Genomic DNA, 18939 nt, shown 5'->3' with positions numbered 1-18939 from the left:
CATCCCCCTCTCTCCTCTGCTCTGAAGCACTGGATGAGTCGGTATACATTATATACACTCTGCAATGCTGTGCCAGTGAAAGTGATGAGGGAGCTGGATGGAGTTTTTGGGAAGAGTTTGTCCAGAAGTCTTGCCAACTCATCCAGGAATGGTAGAGAGCTCAACTTTTTCTGGGAGCCTCCCTGATGTTGTGGGAGAATTGGCAAGTGTATAGCAGATGGGGCTACTGCAGCGATAAAAGAAAGGTGTGTGGGCATAATTGTAAATATTAGAAATTTGTACCTTTTCCTATTTTGTAAATCAATAAATTAGCAAAATGTAAATTGGCCAAACCCTTTAATACTAAAAATGTAAGCCTTCTTTACTGAAGAGAAAGGGTTATGCCGGGTGATGACTGTTCCGAGTTCCTCTTCTGGGCAAGTTGTCGTGATGTACAGTGTTCACTTCCTAAAACAGAACTATGTGTCACCATTGCAGCTTCTGGCCGTGTGTGATGTGATGTGTGCTTTGTAGTTTGTCAAGGACACCTGGAAAGAAAGGCCAGAGATGTGACAGCCTGCATTGTCCTTCATGTGCCGCCTCTTCCTGGCGCTCTTTATTTACCAGCATATGATTTAACATGATGAGAACGCTTAATCTCCCCAAGAACCAGCTGTTTCATGGCTGAGGGGGTTTATCGCATTGCCTCATATATAGAAAACCGTGCGGAAAACTCATGCTGAATTCTGATCAGAGCTATTTGCTGTGCGACGCCTCACATGTAGGGGATGCCTCATAGTACTTGACTTCTATGGGAACTTTGGTGCACAAATGCGCAGGAAAATGGAGCATGCTCATTTTATTTGTGCAACCGAAATACGCATGAAAAATACGCTTATGTGAACGGACCAATTGGAATTAATGGGCTCTATTCTCTGCGTATTGCGCATTTAAATACGTCCGTGGGAATCTAGCCTTAACCTGCACAGATTTCACCGCTGTCTTTAAATCCGTACTGAAAATCTGCAGCATAAATTGACTTTTTGCGTAGGATGTAGGTAAGAATCCTTGAGATCTCATCCCATACTGCAGATCTTCCACAGCCAGTTGCACTGGGAAAAGACCTCCATTAAGTGTGAACATACGCTCAATATTGTATATTAATGGCTTATTCGGAGGAGTGGAGGCGCACCTATGCTTGCTGGAACAGATCGTAGTTGTGCCTGAACAAGGGTAATCATTTCCCTTCTGCTGGCTTTCCAAACTCCGTGCCAGAGCGCAAGAGTTTGAGAATAACCGCGGCACAGGTGCTGCCCGATCTTAGTAGTATTCACACAATGCAGGAAAAAATTGCTCATGTATATGACCCCATTCAAAAGAATAGGGTTCATATTCGTGTGAGATTTGTGCGTCTCGGCCGTGTGAAGGAATGACACGAATGTCATTTTGACGCTTAATTAGACGCGGTAAAAAAATCGCGACTAACTTGGCTGAAAACAGCATTAACGAATAAAAGCCGCGACCAAGTTGTGGGTTGTTCTCCGCGATTTTATCGTCCATTGACACAGCTGGCTGCGGTGAAATAACGCCACAGCCCCGAAATTCCTCAGTCGCTAGAACAACTATTTGATTACTGTACATGCCTCACTAGAGGCACTTGTGTTTGTTTAGCAGCGCTCCCCACTGCTAAACTCCCCCCCTATGGAGTCTCCTGCGTTGTGCCTTTAAAGGATAGAACAAGTCCTATCTTTTGACGTGAAAGAAATTTTGGCATTTAATAACGCGCCTATGTTCTATCTTCTGGCGCACAATTTTTTAGGTGCTACAAAAAATCGTTTGTCTGAAGGAAACCATTGGTTCTAATAGACGCGATTTTTTGACGTGCCTACTTTGCTTCAAAATGACGCTTGTGTGAACGAGGCCTAAGGCCAGTTCCACTCGGGTGATCGCAATTTTGCTGCAACTTTTTTTCCTGCGATTTTGGGGTATCAGCGCTGCTTTTTCTCGCAAACTCATCGCTGCCGCTCGCTGCCATTTTGCTGCGATTTTTTAATGAAAGTTAATAGGACTTTCTAATGGTAAAATCGCATCGCAAGTTTGTTGTGTTGCAATGCAATAAAAAGGAGGTTCCGTAGGAAAATATGGGATTTTTCGTTCTCTGAACATCGCATGAGTGAAAACCGCAGATGGGAAGGAAACCATTGAAAATCATTGGTTTCATAATCTGCTTTTTTACTGACTCTCGCATCATGCAAAAATCGCACGTGTGGGGCGACCCTAAGGTCTTATTCCCACGAGCGTATATCAGCCGGCGGTTTCATGGCTGGCCAATATACGCCTCCATCTATGCAGTTCCACCATTCCCTCCCACTCACCTGCTCTCTGCCTCTTTCCTCCACTCCGGCATTTGCAATGGGAGGGGTTGGGACGGTGGCATAGCTAAGCTCCGCTCTGTCCCACCCACTCCCATTGCTAGCTATGGACAAGGGGCAGGAGCTTAGCTGCTCCCCCGTCCTGTCCCCTCCCATTGCAAACCGCTCAGAGGGGAGGAGAGAAGCAGGGAGCCGGTGAGGGGAGGGACAGCGTATATTGGCCGGGCATGAATATCCGTCTGATATACGCACATTTGAATAAGCCCTTAGGGTGGCTTCACACATAATATTTTTGGGAAAACGCACTTGCAGTTTTTGTTGCACGTTTTTGAGACAAAGCCCAAAGTGGCTTAAAAAAGAAGGAGAACTATAAAGTAAGAAGGTCGTCTTCTCCTTCCACCCCCATCCACTTCTGGCTTTTGTTAAAAAAAACAACGGCATCAAGAATTGCAAGTGTGTTTTCCAAAAAATGCCGTGTGTGAAGCCACCCTAATGGATATCCCCTGACGAGTGGGTACCCCATACTACTATAGCACTTACACTACATGGCACATGCATGTGGGGAATAGCCATGTGATATAAATATGCCAGCCCAAAGTGGTGCACACATCACACACAGTGTTATTACAACACTTTTAAAGGTCGTAACAAAACCGCCGCGTGCTTTAAGCATTTCTCAGCTTGTTTTGTCACCATCACTATTGCTAATGTGTTTTAGCTAAACTTCCACCATAACCCGTTAATTTACATGCGGCGGTCAGGAAGAGGTCAAGAACTAATTAACTGTATCCAGATGTACAGCTTCTCTCCTCCGGTTTCATTCTGACTGAGGGAGGGGATTTCATGTATCACAGATGTAGGAAAGTTGTTGCTACAACACAGTTAGGGTGCATTCACGCCCAAAATTCTCAGGCGTGACTCGCAGCACACAAAGCTCACACGATTTTATCACCCATGTGAATGCACCCTTAATCAGGCCCCAGTGGTGTCCCCAGGAGTCTGTTAGTAAGGCCTCGTTCACATGAGCGTGGTTTTAGCGCATTATAGGCGCATGAGAAGATCGCGTCTATTAGAACCAATGGTTTCCCATAGAAGCGTTCAGATAAAGGACGCTCAAAATCCTCGCACCTAACAAAGATAGGACGTGCGACTGCAAAGGTCACATCTAAGGTCTGTGGTGCGAGAAAAGATAGGACCTGACCAATCTCTGGTGCGGGATGCATGGCAATTTCCATGGACTCCTATGGGAGCCAGATAACACCCACCACGCAGCTCCTGATCACGTGAACGGGCAACTTCACAGCTAATTAAGCTTGAGACGTAATAGCTGGAAATCACCCATTTAGGTGATTTTTTTCATGAGCGTTATGCAATTTTTTGGCTATGCTATTAGAGCATGAAAAGTACGCTCATGTGAACGAGGCCTAACAGGCAGGTCCAGGTGTGGAGGCTGATATCGACGAACCAACCGCCAGCAGAATAATGGCCCACCCATATATGTCAGCGGCGAGCAGCAGCCAGTATACAGACCTGCAGTAAATGTACATTATGCAGGCTTGAAGGGGTTAAACAAATTACATCCAGATTAGCTGAATATCTCAGGGAGGAAACTGAGCAAATAGTTTGCAATATAGATAATCTACAGCCCTCTAGATTATAGCGAGTTATGCTGTGCCAGTAAGCGTACACGGGCTGGAATCGCTCCAGAGGCCACATCCGCACCCAATTGGCGTGGATTGGCGGCGTTTTTAAATGCAATCAGCTGCAGAATTCACCCCTTGTATTTGAAGGGTTCAATTCCGCAGCATCATCCTGCGGCATAAATAGACATGCTGCGGATTCGTCATGGGAAATTACCGTGGCATGTGATTTACGAAAATCGACATGACTTGTACTCTAAGCACTGGCAGAAATTCTGCAACATTTACTGCCTGTGTGAAGGCGGCCTTAATCAGGACTCCCGCAGCGGAATTCAACCACGTGCCCAGCCGGTGACCCCTGCATACCTGTCAGGAGTCTTCTGCTCAGCGCTGCGGATGCGCCGGCCCGCACTCCGTCACGCATGCGCAGTAACCACCGAAACTCTGTAATGACATGGATCCCGCTATACTCACTGCAGAAGTCGCGTGGGACGGGCGGCTTCCATTGACTTCAATGGAAGCCGGCTGTGTGTAGCCTGCAAAAAATCGCAGCATGTGGACGGATTGTCATTGCATGCTATGGGCTGGATTTGCTGCAGAATCCGGAGGCGGAATTCTGCTCCAGGTTTCATAATGCAAATCCGCCCGTCTGCAGGAGGTTTAAGGGTGCTTTCAGATGTGGCAGAAAATTGTGTAGTTGCATAGGCCACATAATTCAAGCTGCGGTAAATTCCGCCCCACAATCCGCAGGCTATCTCGGAATGTATTTTCTGTACTCCACCAAAAAGCAGATCGTAAATCTAGCAGAATCTCGTGTAAAAGCTATGGTCCAGTCTATCCTTGACGGACAGTGACATTGAAATGGATGCAGAACCGGAAAAGATGTACCAAGATGTGTGAAATAAATATAAAGCCATTTCCCTGTCTGATGATTATGTAGGAGCCTGGTTAAAGACTGGTAGACCATTATTTTTTCTTTTAATCAATGTATTTTTGAGAATGAAGACTTTTTGTAATTGGTTTTCATTAAATATTTCTGATTTCTATGCTTGTGTTCTTCCAAGGTACTGCAGACTGAAGGACTGACATATTAGCACATTTTGGCAGAGTAAACTGACAGCTCCTTCCCTAGCCTGCTCTCCGGTTGTGAATGTGCATTCATTGCCTTTTCACTGAGCTATTACAAACTGCTGTATGGCAGCGCCAGGGGATGGTGGATGAGATCAGAAGGACAAAGAGCAGAGCACAGAAAGCTACTATTACAGAGGGGTGTAATTTACTCCTGGTGAATTTTCTGCTCTGATCAGCAGTGAAGGGGAACTGACTAGCAGCTATACAGAGAACGAATGAGATAGTGGAGAGATAGCTGTGTAGTATTGAGGGGAGGTTAAGCTGAGCTAGGGCATGTTCATGAGAGAATCTTGAATGTAGGAGATAATGCAAACCAAGTAAAACTTTTTAAATGCAAGAGAAAGAAAACTCACTGCAAAAAAAAACAATATTAGTACATAATGTTTTCTATGCAGAGACTTAGTAAGTATATATATATATATATATATATATATATATATATTCAATTTTTATGCAAAAATGTTTCTATACCATTTAGGGTAGACACCCACTTGCGATTTTTTTTCTCTGCGATGTGACAGCGATGAATATAAAAAAAATGATTTTTAATGGCTTCATACTCATTTGCGATGATTCAGCAGAGCTGCGCATCGCAGAAATACAATCTGCGATATCGCTCAATGTTTTCAATGGGGCCAGCGGCAGCAGCGCTAGCCCCATTGAAAACATAGGGTGAATATCACGGACTTCTGCCGCAGCTGTCACAGCTGTGGCAGAAGTCTACCATGCTGTCCCATTACTTTCACGGTCCCCACGTGGATGAAGGAAACTTCTGCCACATCTATCACAGCTGTGGCAGAAGTCTGCGGTATACTCCTACATGTTTTCAATGGCGTGAGCGCTGCCGCCGCTGACCCCATTGAAAACACTGGCAACATTGCAATGTTTTTCTTGCACTGCGAGGCGAGTGTTTTCACTCGCTCTCGCAGTGCAAGAACTAAAAGTGCCAGTGGGTGTCCACCCTTAGGGATTAAAGCATCGGCCAGGATTTTGGATCATTTTGTGGGTGTAAAAATCACGCCCACAAAATGCGTTGAAATGAAACCATTAATTTTGTTTTCACCAGAATGATTCTTATTAGTATATTTATACATTTAAGAAAACGTAGGGCAGGACCTATCTTTCAGATTTTTTTTTTTGAGCGCAAGTTCATGCACAAATACGCTCCATAGTGGCGAGCATATTTGCGCATGCGCTCATCTAATGAAGCCAAGCCCTCAAGCCTTGGTAATATGGTTTATGTGGTTGGTTCACTTAACAGTGAACTAGATATGTGTGTAATCATCCTGCTAGGTTTAATTTTTCGCACATTGCTGGAGAATATGTTCAACATATATGTGTTCCTTGTTCAGTGTGTTCATCATTGCATCTGGTGGAGCATGAGCCCTCTGCACTCCAGTAGGTCACATGATTCATTCAATGATGTCATGGGAAATAACCAAAGAGTAAATTGATAAATACGCCTAAAGCTGATCAGTTAACTGCAGGACACAGAGTGTAGTCAGAGTTCCGGTCATGTGACCTGGAGATTGTGAGAAAAGTGCAGAATACACAGCCTGGAAGGGACAAACTACATATCTGGATTCTTCACATTAGAGCTCAGTGATACTGTGAGGGTTTTCCCCAAAATACAAAAAAAAACCTGGAGTGCTTCCTTAAGATTAATTCTGAATGATCCATCCATTAAACAATAGGAAATTGTTTTGAAAACAATGGTGCATTTATTCGCTCATACCATCATACATCGCTTCCGTCAACAGCCAGCTAAAACTTTTAATGCGACCAATCAGTTTTTTGACAGAGAGCAGCCAGCCAAAACCCATAATGGTTGTTCACATAACACTTAATAACAATGATGTGGTAACCGGCTTGTAAGAAACGTAACGACATGATAAATGTATATGTGAGTATGTACAAAAGTAATTACAATTTTATTATTCCCTTTCAGCTGCTGGCCGTATCTGATGGAGGTGAGTCACCCGTAATAAAGCAATAAGGAAACAGATGTTACAAAACTGAGAAGAGGCCCAAGGCTACCGTCATCTTGTATTGTACCGGCATACGAGCAGATTATTTGGCCCTCTATGAATTGTCACTTTCTATTATATGTAGATGATGATTGTTCATTAGTTGTTTGCTGAAATATCGTTCATAGAGGGATCTCCATGCAGATTTGTTCAAACACAAATGACTGTGACTTTACACCAGGCGACTTTTGATCAACCAGTGACTATTTTTTTGGTAAGCTGAAGCAAAACGACCAGCGACTTATGGCTTGTTACCCTATTGGTGGCCGTGTTTACACTTAATGACTATCGTTTCAATTCCCACTCTCGAGTGATTGTAGTTGCCCCGTGCAGAGGTACCTTTACATACAAATTTTGCTGCAGATTTGCATTGCAAAGTGTAAAATGCACATCAGGAGTCCACTGCAAATGTAGTGGCACGTTGATAAAATACATTCACCTATTGCCTTCTTAGTGCAAAAACATATGGCCGTATGTCATGCCAACATTTTTGGGCGTGAGTTGCCTCACCCAGCATATGGACACCCCATCCGTATGATGTGTGATATGCAGGAGACCACAGATCTGCATGTTTTATTCTCGTGCGAGTAAGAAAATCGCCCATTGCAAATAATAAGTTATATTTTTGTGCGAGTTTAATGCAACTCACAATGCAAAAAACTTGCATGATTTTCTCCCCTGTGTAAATGCACACTTAGGCCTCCCACCCACTGGCGTTTTTTCTCCACTGCGCTGCAAGAGTAAAGGAAAAGTCTCGCAGCGCAGTGCGAGAAAAAAAAACGGCATCGCGCCGGGATACCGCCAGTCTTTTCAATGGGGCCAGCGGCAGCAGCGCTAGCCCCATTGAAAAGAAATGGAGAATGCCGCGGACTTCTGACACAGCTTTCACAGCTGTCACAGCTGTGGCAGGAGTTTCCTTCATCCCTGCGGGGACCGCAGCTTCCTTCATCCTCTGCCCCAGCTGTCACAGCTGTCACTGCTGTGGCAGAAGTCCGCGGCATGCTATCCCATTGCTTTCAATGGGATCGGCACTGCTGCCGATCCCATTGAAAGCAGTGCTTTCGGGCAAGCCCCGCAGTATGATTATCGGGGAAGGGCTTGAACTATAAGCCCTTCCCCGATAATCATCAATAAGTGGTAAAAAATTACTCACCTCTCCGCGGCTCAGACGCTTCCTTCGGCTGGCTCCCCGTCACTGCTGTCCAGCACTTTCAGCAGGCGGGGATTTAAAAATCCCCGGCTCCTGATAGGGCTGTGCTGATTGGCTGAGGGCTCAGCCAATAGCAGCTAGTGCTTAGCTATTGGCTGAGCGCTCAGCCAATGACAGATAGCCCTTAGGCAGTACAACAGGGTACTAGAGCCTCCATGCCCACTGTATCACATCTTGTATTCAAGCTAGAGGCAGTACAACAGGGTACTAGAGCCTCCATAGACACCTGTATCACATCTTGTATCCAAGCTACAAGCAGTACAACAGGATACTAGAGCTTCCATGCCCACTGTATCACATCTTGTATCCAAGCTAGAGGCAGTACAGCAGGGTACTAGAGCCTCCATGCCCACCTATATCACATCTTGTATCCAAGCTAGAGGTGGTACAACTGGGTACTAGAGCCTCCATGGCCAACTGTATCACATCTTGTATCCAAGTTAGAGGCGGTACAACAGGGTACTAGAGCCCCCATGCCCACCTGTATCACATCTTGTATCCAAGCTAGAGGCAGTACAACAGGGTACTAGAGCCTCCATGCCCGCCTATATCACATCTTGTATCCAAGCTAGAGGGGGTACAACAGGGTACTAGAGCCCCGATGCTCACCTGTATCACATCTTGTATCCAAGCTAGAGGCAGAACAGCAGGGTACTAAAGCCTCCATGCCCACTGTATCACATCTTGTATTCAAGCTAGAGGCAGTGCAACAGGGTACTAGAGCCTCCATGGCCACCTGTATCACATCTTGTATCCAAGCTAGAGGCGGTACAACAGGGTATCAGAGCCTCCATGCCACCTGTATCACATCTTGCATCCAAGTTAGAGGCGGTACAACAGGGTACTAGAGCCTCCATGCCCGCCCGTATCACATCTTGTATCCAAGCTAGAGGCAGTACAACAGGGTGCTAGAGCCTCTATGGCCACCTGTATCACATCTTTTATCCAAGCTAGAGGCGGTACAACAGGGTACTAGAGCCTCCATGCCCGCCTATATCACATCTTGTATCCAAGCTAGAGGCGGTACAACAGGGTACTAGAGCCTCCATGCCCGCCTATATCACATCTTGTATCCAAGCTAGAGGTGGTACAACAGGGTACTAGAGCCCCCATGCCCACCTGTATCACATCTTGTATCCAAGCTAGAGGTAGTAGAACAGGGTACTAGAGCCTCCATGCCTGCCTGTATCGCATCTTACATCCAAGCTAGAGGTGCTACTTGCAGGATACTAGAGCCTCCATGCCTGCCTGTACCACATCTTGTATCCAAGCTAGAGGTGGTAGTAGTAGGGTACTAGAGCCTCCATGGCCGCCCGTATCACATCTTGAATCCAAGATAGAGGCGGTATAAAAGGGTACGAGAGACTCCATGTCTGCCTGTATCACATCTTGTATCCAAGCTAGAGGAGGTACAACAGGGTACTAGAGCCTCCCTTCAAGGGATCGATTTTCTACAATAAATTCTCCTTTTCCTCTGATATTGTAATCACTTACTTATACTAACTACAATCGCACAGAGAAAGCTTCATTCCATCCAACAACTTCTAGGGGAGGGATAATTTTTACAATGGGTGTACATGGGGAAGCTATTCCCTCTAGCACAGTATGAAGTAAAAGCATAAATATTAGAAGTTGTTTGCTGATCCTTTTTTAATTCTTTTGCAGAGTTAAACAACACTGATCAGGATGGGCGTGGTAGTGACCAGAGCCTCAACAGTCTGCCAAGTGGGCAAGCTGCTAGATTTGGATCAGACCGGTCAGTCGGGAGCTGGGCAGTATCATTTGAAAGGCTTCTTCAGGACCCACTTGGGGTTGAGTATTTTACGGTGAGTTAAGAGGCACACAACAAACTGAAAGGTTATAGAAGTAATTCCTATCACTCTTCCTAAATCCTAAATGTCTGCGTAGGCTTGATAATACAAAAGGTTTTGATGCTGTTTGGGTGAATATAGGATACAAACTGTGTGCAACATACGTGTGCTGCAGCGATTTATGTACATGCGGAAGTGATTGGCCGTTATTTATACAAGTGTCTATTCTAGATTAAATCTTGTAAATTGCATCACAAAAAAACTAATGGTTTTACTTTTGGTTGGTAATTGTAAACTAGAGGTTACAGAAACTCATACTGAACTGCAAAGTTACCTACAAATAAGCAGTTGTGGGCAATTTATGGCGATCACCAGAATTCACCATATTTCCTAATACACTATCCTACCAAAAGTAATTGGACACCTCAACAAGAATCCAAAGTAGTATTTATTTTCAAATGTAAATACTTTGTGGGGCTCCCTCAGCCCTAGTGACATGGGATACCCTCTGTGGCATACTTTCTACTAATGTCTGATACACATCAGCTGGTATTTTCCTCCATTCATCCTGCAAATGTCTGAGTTCTCTCAAAGAAGATGCTTTGGTCTATCTATAATGGCTTAAGGAGCATAGGCATTGGACAGTTGAGCAATCGACAAACGTTCTATGGAGTGATAAATCACGCTACTCCATCTTCAAACCAGATGGACATAACTGGATGGATCCTGGGGAACACCTTCTGCCTGAGTGTGTTGTGTCAACAGTTTAGTACGGCAGACGTTCTGTTATGGTCGGGGAATGTTTTACATGATATGGTCTCAGTCCGTTGGTTGTAGTGACAAGAACCATGAACATGCAGGTGTGCCTTGCCATTATAAACAATAATGTGCTACTGACAATGTGGCAATACTCTGGGAATAGTCAGCAAAACCTCCAACAAGACAACGCGCCTCGTCACAAACTCAAGGCTGGTTTACATTGGTTTAAGGACATGGATGTCCATGATTGGACTGACTTGCACAGAGTCCCAACCTCAACCCTGCTGAACATCTTTGGGATGAACTGGAATGTCAGGAAATATGAACACCACCAGATGTTTGCAGGATGCATGGAGCAAAATACCAGCTGCCATGCCCCAGACGTTATTAGAAAGTATGTCACAGAGAGAATCCAATGTCACTTGTGCCAAAGGAGTCCCACTAAGTATTAACATATATAAATAAATCCTTTTAATTCTTGCTCAGGTGTCCAATAGCGATAGTGATAACAGTGCAGATACCTCCAGTGATCACACGTGACATCATCTCATCATCTCTGATTGGTGCCATCCACTCTCTGTTTTCTTCTCCATTCAGTCCAGACAGCCATAAAGATGTCTTATATCTATGACTCGTCTCTGCACACTTTCCATCCTGCCATTACCTCCAATGCCCCTCACAGTGTCTCCCACAGTAAAAGTGCCCCCTCTTATGCCCCATAAAGTAATACTGCTTGCACATCATAATAATTCACCCATATTAATCACCACAAGAAATAATGCCGCTACTTTACCCTCACACTGTAATAACACTTCTTTATGCTCCACATAGGAATAATTATTTTCTGTGGTCCCTACAAAATAATGCCCATTTTATGCCCCAGAAAAGTAATAACACCTCCAATGCTCACAAGGTAATGCAGGTCTCTTTGTACCCCCTTAGGGTGACTACCCACTACAGTTTTTTTTCACTGCGAAATTGGCAGCCTTTTTTTTTTCAGCAGGGGTCTATGGGACTTGTAATGTTCAAATCGCGATCGCGCAAAATCGCAATTTACCACGAAATCGCGATTTTGAGCGATCACGATTTTAACATTACAAGTCCCATAGACCCCTGCAGAAAAAAAACGCTGCGAATATCGCAGTGAAAAAAAACTGTAGTGGGTAGTCACCCTTAAAGGGGATTTCTAAGTTTTTTTCAATTCCTGCTCCCTATGTATAAACATAATAAAAACTCATATAATCACCTCTCCCAGCAGCTTGCAGCAAGTCCATTCTCTCTGCTAGGACTGTGTTGATAAGCTGCAGTCAGCCCTTTTATGGGATGTCACAGGCTGCTGCAGCCAATTACAGATGTCAGCACTTGAACACTGAGGTCTATGATTGGCTACAGCAGGCTTTGACATCCTGTACACGTGCTGACTGCGGGCTGTCAATACAATGTCATAGAGGAGACCTAGTATTTGGCGCTGCAGCTGTGAGGAGCTGGAAGAAGTGAGTATGCGACTGTTTATTATTTTTATACACGGGAAGCAGGGTTATTTATAGAATTTAACAACCTCTTTAAAGATATATCCCCCCCCTATGTCACTATAAATAGAGTCTCCTGTCAAAGTAATATAGCCCCCCTGTGCCCATTTAAAGGAATATTCCAGGACTTCTTTTATTTTTGCTATTGATGACCGACAGCTCATCAATAGATGGTTGCCAGGAACCCACTACTATGATCTCTGCCAATCAGCTGATTCCTGGGACTGCTGTCATTGCAGTAAAGAAGTAGAAAGCGCTGATGACAGTACAGTGGCCTGGGTTGGTATTGCAGGTGTAGTTCCCCCTGCAGAACCAACCCAGGTCACTGTACTGTGGTCAGCACTTTCTGCTTCCTCAGCTGACCACAGTGACTACAATACCGGTAATCAACTGATCAGCAGTGATCCAAGTGGCGAGTTCCTGTCGGTCATCAATAGCCAAAATAGCCGAAATAGCCAAAAGTGCTGGAATACCCCTACAAAGTAATAGAGCCCACCTGTACCCATATAGAACAATAGAGATCTTCTATGCTGCCTTAATGTTACAGGCACCCATGTTTCCCTTAAGGTAATAGAAACCCCTTCACCTCCATAAATAGAGCCCCCCAAAAAACCTTAATGTCTCCCCTGTGCCCTCTGTCTGTCCGAACAGCGCTGTTATGTGTGAATTGTTCTGTCAGACAGGGAGCCTCACAGCAATACAGGTGATGAGGGGGGCCTGAGGGCCCCCTGGCTTAAAGGCCTGGTCGCAGTTGTGACCCCTGCAACCCCTATTGCTATTCCAGTGGATGAACAGATAGAAACTTAGCACATTCTTCTTCTGTTCAACAAGTAACTTCTCCAATTATACAGTACACATTTTATATAATTTCTTGCAGGAATTTCTAAAGAAAGAGTACAGTGCTGAGAATATCTATTTCTGGAAATCCTGTGAAAAGTACCAGAGCATTCCTGCAGATGACACTGAGCAGGTATTACCTCGGCCATCTTCTTTTTCTATACTTAGTGATTTGGATATTTTTACTTACTCACTAGAGTTGAGCGAACGTTCTCTGCTGAGCTTGATGCTCATTCGAGTATTAGCGTACTCGATGGTGCTCATTACTCGAACGAGCATCAAATCGTGTTCGACCCCGCCCCAGTTTTTGGCTCCTCCCTGCTGTGACGAGAGAGAGAATATGTCACTGAGATGTGTCTTCGAGTCTTCTGTCTATTGTAGGACCTTGCTGTAGTAATGGCAGTGACCATATTGCCTTCAGAGCAGCGGCTCACATTGCCCAGTGTCTTCTCCTTGTATACAGCTGAGTGGTCCAGCATGTAATCAGCTGTCACTTTCTCCTGACATTCCCAGGTATAAGGTGGAAGACACACTCCTTTTTTTTGCCCAAATTCTCATTTGCAGAGAATGCGTTTTGCAGACCATAATATGTAGGTAAGGTAAGCCTCTCTGCATATTGCACAATACGGTAATCTGAGACTGCCCTTAGAAAGGTGTAATCTAGAGGTCAATTGCCCCACCTATTCCTTTCCCTATATATCAAATAGTGAAAGACATCTTAAGATGGTGTACATCTTCTACTTATACTAAGACAACATAAACTAATTGCATTATATTTACAGGGAATTTCCAGAGATAAGATACTGATGACTAATCCTTAGGATAGCAGTGTAGCTTCTTCATGGTATACCAGTCCATAGTCCATACATGTCGTAATCATCATGGCGTAATGGCTGTGCTTGGTATTGTGCAATCATATTCACTTGGATGGGTCTGAGTTGCAGAAAGTCCATGTGACCAATGGACATAACGTCACAGGCCAACGAAGAGGCCACAGCTCTCCATTGAGCATCCATCAAACAGCTGATTGCCGGGAGCGCCGCAGTGGGCACTTCACAATCTGATGTTGATGACCTATCCTAAGGATCGGTCACCAGTATCGGAGCCCTGAAAATACCCTTCAGCTATGCCCACCCCGCTCTTGGTGGATGTTTAAGGAAAGTGATTCATTGCCTATGTCAGAATCGTAGTGCTTGTAGTAATCAGGACATCCTGCAGTGCGGTATAGAAGTAACTAACAGAAGGAAATTACAAATGACTGGATGAACTCCGGTGAAGAAGCTTGTAGACAACATCGTTAAATCTCAGAATGGCAACCACAAACATGGCTTCAATATGTTTTTGACTAATTTACTGTTTTGCAGTTCATTAAGCCAACTACATTGCCTGTAAAGTCAGCGCTCTCTCGTACAGTAGATGTGTTTATTTCCTTTTTGTCGATACTTATGTGGTTAGATTGTGTGAATGAACCTGACACAACATGAAGGATTTCCTGGGCCTGTGTTAGCATTGACACGTTGACCACAATTGATGTTTTGAGTTCTCTGAGGACAGCAGGTTTGCACAGGATTATTAAAACATGGCTGCTTTCTTGCAAAAACAGCTCCGCACCTGTCCGCAGTTTGTGTGTGGTATTGCAATTCAGTCCCATTCACTTTAATAGAGCTGAGCTTCAATGCCGGATACAACCCACGGAGGGGTGGCTTGTTGCTGGCAGAAAGCAGCCATGCTTTTTTCTTATCCGGGAAAAAACCCTTTAATTTTGCCGCGATACATTTCAATGTTAGTGACATTGTTTTATCATTTTCTGTTACATTTATAATGATACTCCTAAACCTTAAAGGTGTTTTCCAGGGAAATAGTTGATTGGCTTGAGTCCACTGCTTGGGACCCCGGCCAATCAGATGATTGGTGCTTGCTGTCAGCGCCGATACATACAGGGGTATGGATTGGAAGCTGCTGCTCCGGCCTCTGTATAGTGGCTGGTGCTTGTAACTGCAGGTGCAGCTCCATTTAAAATCAATGAAAGCTCTGCCTACAATTACAAATACCAGCCACTACATGGGGGTCGGAGCAGCAGCTTCCGCTCTGACCCGTGTGTATCGCATCACTGAGAGCGGGCACCCAATCAGCTAAAAGGTCATTAATAGTTGATCAGTTGGGGGTCCGCTGTTTGGGACCCCGGCCAATCAGATGATTTGGTGCTTGCTGTCAGGGACGCTATATACAGAGGTATGGAACAGAAGATGCTGCTCCAGCCTCTGTATAGTGGCTGGTGCTTGTAACTGCAGGTGCAGCTCTTATTAAAATCAATGAAAGCTCTGCCCACAATTTCAAGTACCAGCCACTACAGGCAGGTCAGAGGAGCAGCTTCCGCTCTGACCCGTGTGTATCGCATCGCTGAGAGCGGGCACCCAATCAGCTAATAGGTCATTAAGAGTTGATCAGTTGGGGTCTGCTGTTCAGGACCCCGGCTGATTAACTATTCATGACCTTTCCTGAGAACACATCATCAATAGTATTTCCTTGTAAAACCCCTTAAAGAAAAATAGGGAATATTTCTTAAAATTGGTACAAATGAAAAGTGAATTAGTTGCCCACAGCAACCAGGAAAGGAAGAAGATTGATGACATTTGCATATTCACTTGTTGGAAGGCTATCTTCCTAAACCCAGATGATGGTCAGCTCTTGCTGTCACTTGTCGTGTTGCTTGCAGTTGACCTCTAGTGTATCTATCTTTATAGAGAGCAGACAGCCTATATATCCCATTAACACATGTGCATTGTTGTAGAATTATAAATTAGGGATTATATTGAGTAATTAGTGTCCACTGAGTCCATCCATATAAGGGCAGTCTACTAATGTGATTGTGCCTGGACCTGCTGCAAAATGTGCCAAAGTTTGGCACATTTGTTGTATAATGTTGCATCAATTTTAGACCTATATATGATACAACACATTTAGCTGGTCTTCACAAAAGCAGATTCATAATGTATAGGGGACCGACAATCATACGTATGATTAACTGTCCCTCATACAGTTTAATCACTGTCGGTAGCACATCATCTGTTTATATCTCAAAAACACAAAAGATCCAACCATCCGATGAATAACACTTTGCTCGCTCATCGGCTGATTGGGGGCACCTTCACACAGCCCAATGATTGGCCAAATAAACGTTCTTATGAGCCTCCATGCCCAATCATCGGCCTATGTAAAAGGGCCTTATATATTAGACGCGATTAGTAAATCTGCCCAATTGTTTCTATAGACCTGTTGAAGTCACCTTAAAATGTTTATGAATTTGGGAAGTTAAAGGCTATAGACACCAATGGGGGCAATTATTTCACTTAAATCCATGTATTTTAGGCTCATGCACCACACAAAAGTAATGTTGGTGCTGCTTCAATATCTTAGTCCTTTACCTATTCTGGAGTTTTGATATTTGTAGACTCTGGTGTTGCTCAGCAAATACAGTTCAGAGCAGAGTTTTCAACACATCCAGAAAAATAATTTGCAGCACTCATCAGTAATTAAAATTTTACTTAATCCCATTGCTTAGTGGGAACAGAGACAGAAGGGTGCAGCACTCGACAGCTTTTGCGTGTTAGTCAATGCTTTATCAGAACTTACAGATGGTTGCAGATCTTGAAAAAATGACTGCGCCTATCAATTGCTGATGAAATACTAGCCTCGTGTGGTGCAGAGTGTAAACTCTTGCTCATGACCTGAAGGTTTCAAGTTCAATCCCTGCATGGTTCAGGTAGCTGGCTCAAGGTCAACTCAGCCTTGCATCCTTTCAAGGTTGGTAAAATGAGTACCCAGCTTGGTGGGGGGTAATAAATAAAAATGACCTGAAAGTGCTGCGGAATAAATTGGCGCTATACAAATAACACGATTTGTGTATTTAAATACTACCGTAACCCATGGACTGCTTTCCTTTGAAGTTTTTTGGGCTGAATCAAAATTGGCTACCACCAAAATGGCCAACAGGCAGCACCATAGCACCAAAAAGTTTACTCCCACCCATCTAAGTGTTCTACAAAGTTTCCTACTTGTACCTCTTTTTGTTCAGAGGATGGCTCTGACTTTTGAATCACCCTATTCTTTCAAATATAGATAAGTGAAAGCCCATGAAATCAACAAAATATCTAACAGGATATAAGTCTGTAGGTGACATACACATTCCACCGAAAACATAATGTGTGTGGGGACCTGTTGACTATCCCTGATGACAGATATTGGAGGAATGAATTGGGATCCTTTGTGCTCAGGGGAGATAAGCAGCTGGCAGCAGCCTACTCTCTTCTTCCCATTACGACTGAGTGTGCATGTGTATAGGAGGTCGGGAGGAATAGCTGTCAGCTGAATAAATGCTCATCCGACAGATGTCTGAAGTGTATGGCAAGCTTAGCTTGATCTTTGTCTGCATGGCTTTACTTGGGCCATGATGCGGTAGACAGATGAAACCTGGGTGTGTGGGCAGTGTTTAGGCTTATTTTTATTCCTAGTGAATAGTGGAACCATTTAGTGTCACATTTCATATCACAAGAAGTGCTTAGAATAAGCCAGTAAATGCCTCCCATTGTTTTGAAGCTTTTACAGGAGTCCCGTCAGATATATAATGAATATCTCTCCAGTACATCCTTGTGTCCAGTCAATGTGGATCAGCAGGCAGTCATCACAGAGGAGATGCTGGAGAAACCGACTCCTGACCTTTTCAAAGTCCAACAGCTGCAGGTAACCATAATGGCTGAATGTATCTGTCTCAAGAATGGGTTCAGTTATCTACAGCGTGATAACCGCGTACAGTCTGCTCTTTCTTGTAGCAGAAATTTCACTGACTCTTCCATATATCTGAATGGGGTTTGCAGACATTGCTTCAGAAGAACCTCATTCACATGTATGAAATGGATTCCTGCAACAGATCTGCCCTTATGAACATAGCATAGCTCAAACCAGCATTTTATATGGCATTTAAAATAAAGCGAACATTTAAGTGTAATTACTTAACCAATAACAGGCAAGGGTTAAATAAATACTTTTAAGGGTCTGTCCAGTTTTGCAAGGTTTGTGTGCTTATGCACAGAGCTGATTTCTGCAGGAAGCAGGCAGCTCTGTTCTTACTGCAATGGCAAGGCTTGGTATTACAGACCAAGTTTCCATTTATTTCAGTGGGACTTTGGCCTGCAATAGCAAGCCTGGCCACTGTAGTAAGAATGGAGCTGTCTGCTTCCTGCAGAAATTGGCTCAGTGTGTGAGTGTGCCAGCCTGTTACTTGCTGGGGTTCTTGAATGATGGAGCACTGTATTATAGAAGTGTGAATCATAAAAGCTCCAACTGATGGAGCAGATTTGTAATAATGGAAATATAGCTTGGATGGTAAATGATAACCATAATACATATGTCCAACTTCAGAGGTTCAGCACATCTGCCAATGATGAGGTCTACTGTAAGCTGGGTGTATCTCGTAATTAGTTGGCATATGGCGATGCCACTAAGCACCATGCTGTACAGCATCTTCTCAACAGCTAGAGACATTTATAGAGACATCTAGGGTTTAAATATGAGGCTGTGTTACTCCATAAGTACACCATGAATCTGTGAACATTGGGGCCCCCCACTGAATACCAGAGAGATGGAG

At 44.2% G+C, this 18939-nt stretch overlaps 2 protein-coding genes across 3 annotated transcripts in view; one reads left to right on the top strand and one right to left on the bottom strand.

The window, feature by feature from the left end:
• LOC136611506 (uncharacterized) overlaps window positions 1-12203 on the bottom strand; it is a 74433-nt gene extending 62230 nt beyond the window's left edge. Inside the window, exon 1 of the mRNA XM_066591169.1 lies at window positions 12176-12203. The gene's annotated coding sequence lies outside the window, so the exon portion shown is untranslated. The remainder of the gene's footprint in view (window positions 1-12175) is intronic.
• The window catches only part of RGS14 (regulator of G protein signaling 14), a 65404-nt gene that overhangs the window by 3107 nt on the left and 43358 nt on the right, over window positions 1-18939 (top strand). For both annotated transcript variants that reach the window (XM_066591171.1, XM_066591170.1), the window contains exons 2-5: window positions 7071-7092; window positions 10025-10185; window positions 13336-13428; window positions 17892-18035. In XM_066591171.1, the coding sequence (XP_066447268.1) occupies window positions 7071-7092; window positions 10025-10185; window positions 13336-13428; window positions 17892-18035 (420 nt within the window). The remainder of the gene's footprint in view (window positions 1-7070; window positions 7093-10024; window positions 10186-13335; window positions 13429-17891; window positions 18036-18939) is intronic.

This window comes from Eleutherodactylus coqui, chromosome 2 (assembly GCF_035609145.1).
Source record: "Eleutherodactylus coqui strain aEleCoq1 chromosome 2, aEleCoq1.hap1, whole genome shotgun sequence".
NCBI lineage: Eukaryota > Metazoa > Chordata > Amphibia > Anura > Eleutherodactylidae > Eleutherodactylus > Eleutherodactylus coqui.
Note: the sequence above shows the minus strand (reverse complement) of the source record. Positions and strands in the feature narration are given on the sequence as shown.